Genomic DNA, 2,833 nt, shown 5'->3' on the forward strand with positions numbered 1-2,833 from the left:
AGATGACATCCCTAGAGACAAAGACAGTATGAGATTCAATGTCAAAAACCTTATTCCCTTTAACATTGAAGGGATAACCAAGAAAAACACATTTCCTTGCCTTTGGAGAGAATTTGTTTCTAGTATGAGGAATGGTTGAGGCAAAACACGAGCAACCAAAAACTTTAAGATGAGAATAATCTGGAAGCTTATGAAAAAGGAGTTCAAAAGGTGTTTATCATGCAATAAAGGTGAAGGAAGTCTGTTAATGAGATAGACAGCATGTAAAACACAGTCACCCCAAAACTTAATAGGAAGCTGTGATTGAATTTGCAAAGCCCTAGCTATGCAAAGAAGATGTTGATGTTTCCTCTCCACAATAAAATTTTGTTGTGGAGTGTAAACACAGCTGCGTTGATGGATAATTCCATGAGAATTGAGAAAATCAAACATCTCAAACTCTTTAGCATTATCAGTTCTAATAGCTTTGATTTTAAGGTCAAATTTTGTATGAACCATAGTATAGAAAGAGTAAAATAACTACCTAACTTCAGATTTAGACTTCATAAAAAATAATCAAGTTGCTCTTGTAGCATCATCCACAACAGTTAAATAATACTTGAAGTCATCCAAAGTAGGAGTTGAATTTGGTCCCCATACATCCATATGAACCAAATCAAAAGCACAATTACTGATTTTATTATGAAAAGGAAAAGGAAATCTCTTAAGTTTTGCCATAGGACAGATTTTACAATCTTTATTACATGAAGGTTGTAATGAAGGAATAACATGACATAAAGTATTAAGTCTGACATCAGATGGGTGACCTAATCTTGCATGCCAAATGGAAAAAGATTGAGAAGGTAAACGTGTGGAAATTGTTGCAGTGAAGTGACTAAAAACATCATTGATGTTGTAAGCAGCTAAGAAGGCAGCAAGGGAAGAACTAGAGGATTGTTGAAGGCTATCTAACTGCAACAGATACAATCCATCAAGTGTCTTGCCTACCCTAATCGTTTTCCAGGAAGTAAGGTCCTGAACAAAACAATAAGCAGATAGAAAAACAAGACAATATAGCTGAGATTGAGTCAAAGTACTAACAGAAAAAAGATTAAAGGTAAAAGATGGGAAACAAATGACATTCTTGAGAATAAGAGAAGAAGAAAGAACAACAGTCCCAATATGAGTTACTTAAGCTGATTCCCCATTAGGCAATTGAACCAAGGACTATCTAGTAACAGCGATTGAGGTTAACAAATCAACTGAACATACAAAATGATCAGTGGCACAAGTATCCAACACCCAAGTATTACTACCATAAGCCCTCCTATTGACCACTTATGTAGCAAAAACACTATGAGAAAAGTCCATACCTGCCATTGCCACTTTAGTAGAGTTGGAAGAAGATGCTACATTGGCCATTGGACTCTCTGATGCATGAGGTGTTGCTGGAAGGGAAGAATTGGGTACACCAAACAAAGCTAAAAGCTGCTGACACTGCTCAGGTGTGAAGGCAGAAGATTGATGCAATGGAGAAGCAATATCTGAATCTGAACCTGAGGAGACTTGGTGTGCTATAGAAGGTTTATTCTTGAACTTAAACCTTGGTGGAAAACCATGTAACTTGTAGCCCTTATCCACAGTATGACTAGTCTTACAACAATGTGTACAAATTGGTCTATCCTTACCCTTCCCACCAGAATTAGCAAAATTGGAACCATGAGTGACATGATTAGTGGACACTTTAGCAGCAAAAATAGTATAATCAACCTTAACAACAGAAGCATTTGGGATTGATCTATGTGTTTCTTCTTGAATCAACAAAGAATAAATCTTACTAAGAGATGGAATTGGATCCATAAGTAACACTTGAATCCTAACTTGTGAAAAAGAATCATTCACTCCCATTAGAAACTTCATCACAGACTCTCTACCTCGCAAATCATTAAGCCTTTTGTTGATATTGCATACACACTTTCCACAAGTGCAAGAAGGAAATGGACTAAGATTTTGCAATTAATCCCAAAAGACTTTCAACTGAGTAAAGCAATCAATGATGGTCATCTCACCTTGATGTAATTCTGCAATTTCCTTTTGATGATTGAATGCCCTTGGTCCATTGGTTTGGGCAAAACGATTCTTCAAGTCATTCTAGATCTCTAAGGCAGTGTCTTCATAGATGATGCTTGCTTGAAGCTTCGTAGGGACTGAATTGGTCAACCAGGTTCCAACCATGTTGTCACACCTAATCCATGCTTGCACAGATGAGGGAGTAGAAATCTATGGTGATGTAAGAGTCAGAGTCCCATCAATGAATCCCAATTTGTTCTTTGGGAGCAAAGCCTTCCTTACAGCTCGAGCCTAAGCTGAGTAGTTTTCTCCACCAATTAAAGGCCATGTAACAAGCACTAAACTTGGACTCTTAGCATGATGCAAGAACAAGGGATCATCCATTGGTGAATCTTGCAAAGAAGACAATGGATTTTCAAGTGCAGATCCATTAGCAGAACTAGTTGTAGTCGTGGTTGTTGCAGCAGAAGCCATTGTTGACAAAAAGAAGAAAATTTTGCTCAAAATAGAGTGTGTTTCTTGAGAAAATTGAAGAAGAAACTGAATAAAATGCAAAACCTTAGAAAGATTTGGGAATTTTCTCTGATACCACATCAAGAAATGAATGAAGAAATTCTATATTTCATTAATTAACAAAGCAAGAGTACAAAAACAAAAAAACAAAAAAAAAAAAACTACTCCATAGGACCACAACACATAAATAAAAAATAAAAAACCCACGCAGAAACCAATTGCAACTTCTTGAAAAAAAAATTCCCCAATGATTGTTCCTCTTTGCCCATTT

At 36.5% G+C, this 2,833-nt stretch overlaps 1 protein-coding gene across 1 annotated transcript; it reads right to left on the minus strand.

Annotated features, from left to right (window-relative positions):
• Window positions 1-555: 555 nt before the first annotated feature.
• On the minus strand, window positions 556-1,839 carry LOC115985470. The gene is made up of 3 exons (XM_031108412.1): window positions 1,353-1,839; window positions 1,219-1,241; window positions 556-1,014 (listed from the first exon to the last, which is right to left on the minus strand). Exons 1-3 carry the CDS (start codon window positions 1,837-1,839, stop codon window positions 556-558), a joined length of 969 nt encoding a protein of 322 aa, XP_030964272.1.
• Window positions 1,840-2,833: the final 994 nt, after the last annotated feature.

This window comes from Quercus lobata, chromosome 4 (genome assembly GCF_001633185.2).
Source record: "Quercus lobata isolate SW786 chromosome 4, ValleyOak3.0 Primary Assembly, whole genome shotgun sequence".
In the NCBI taxonomy this organism is placed as follows: Eukaryota; Viridiplantae; Streptophyta; class Magnoliopsida; order Fagales; family Fagaceae; genus Quercus; species Quercus lobata.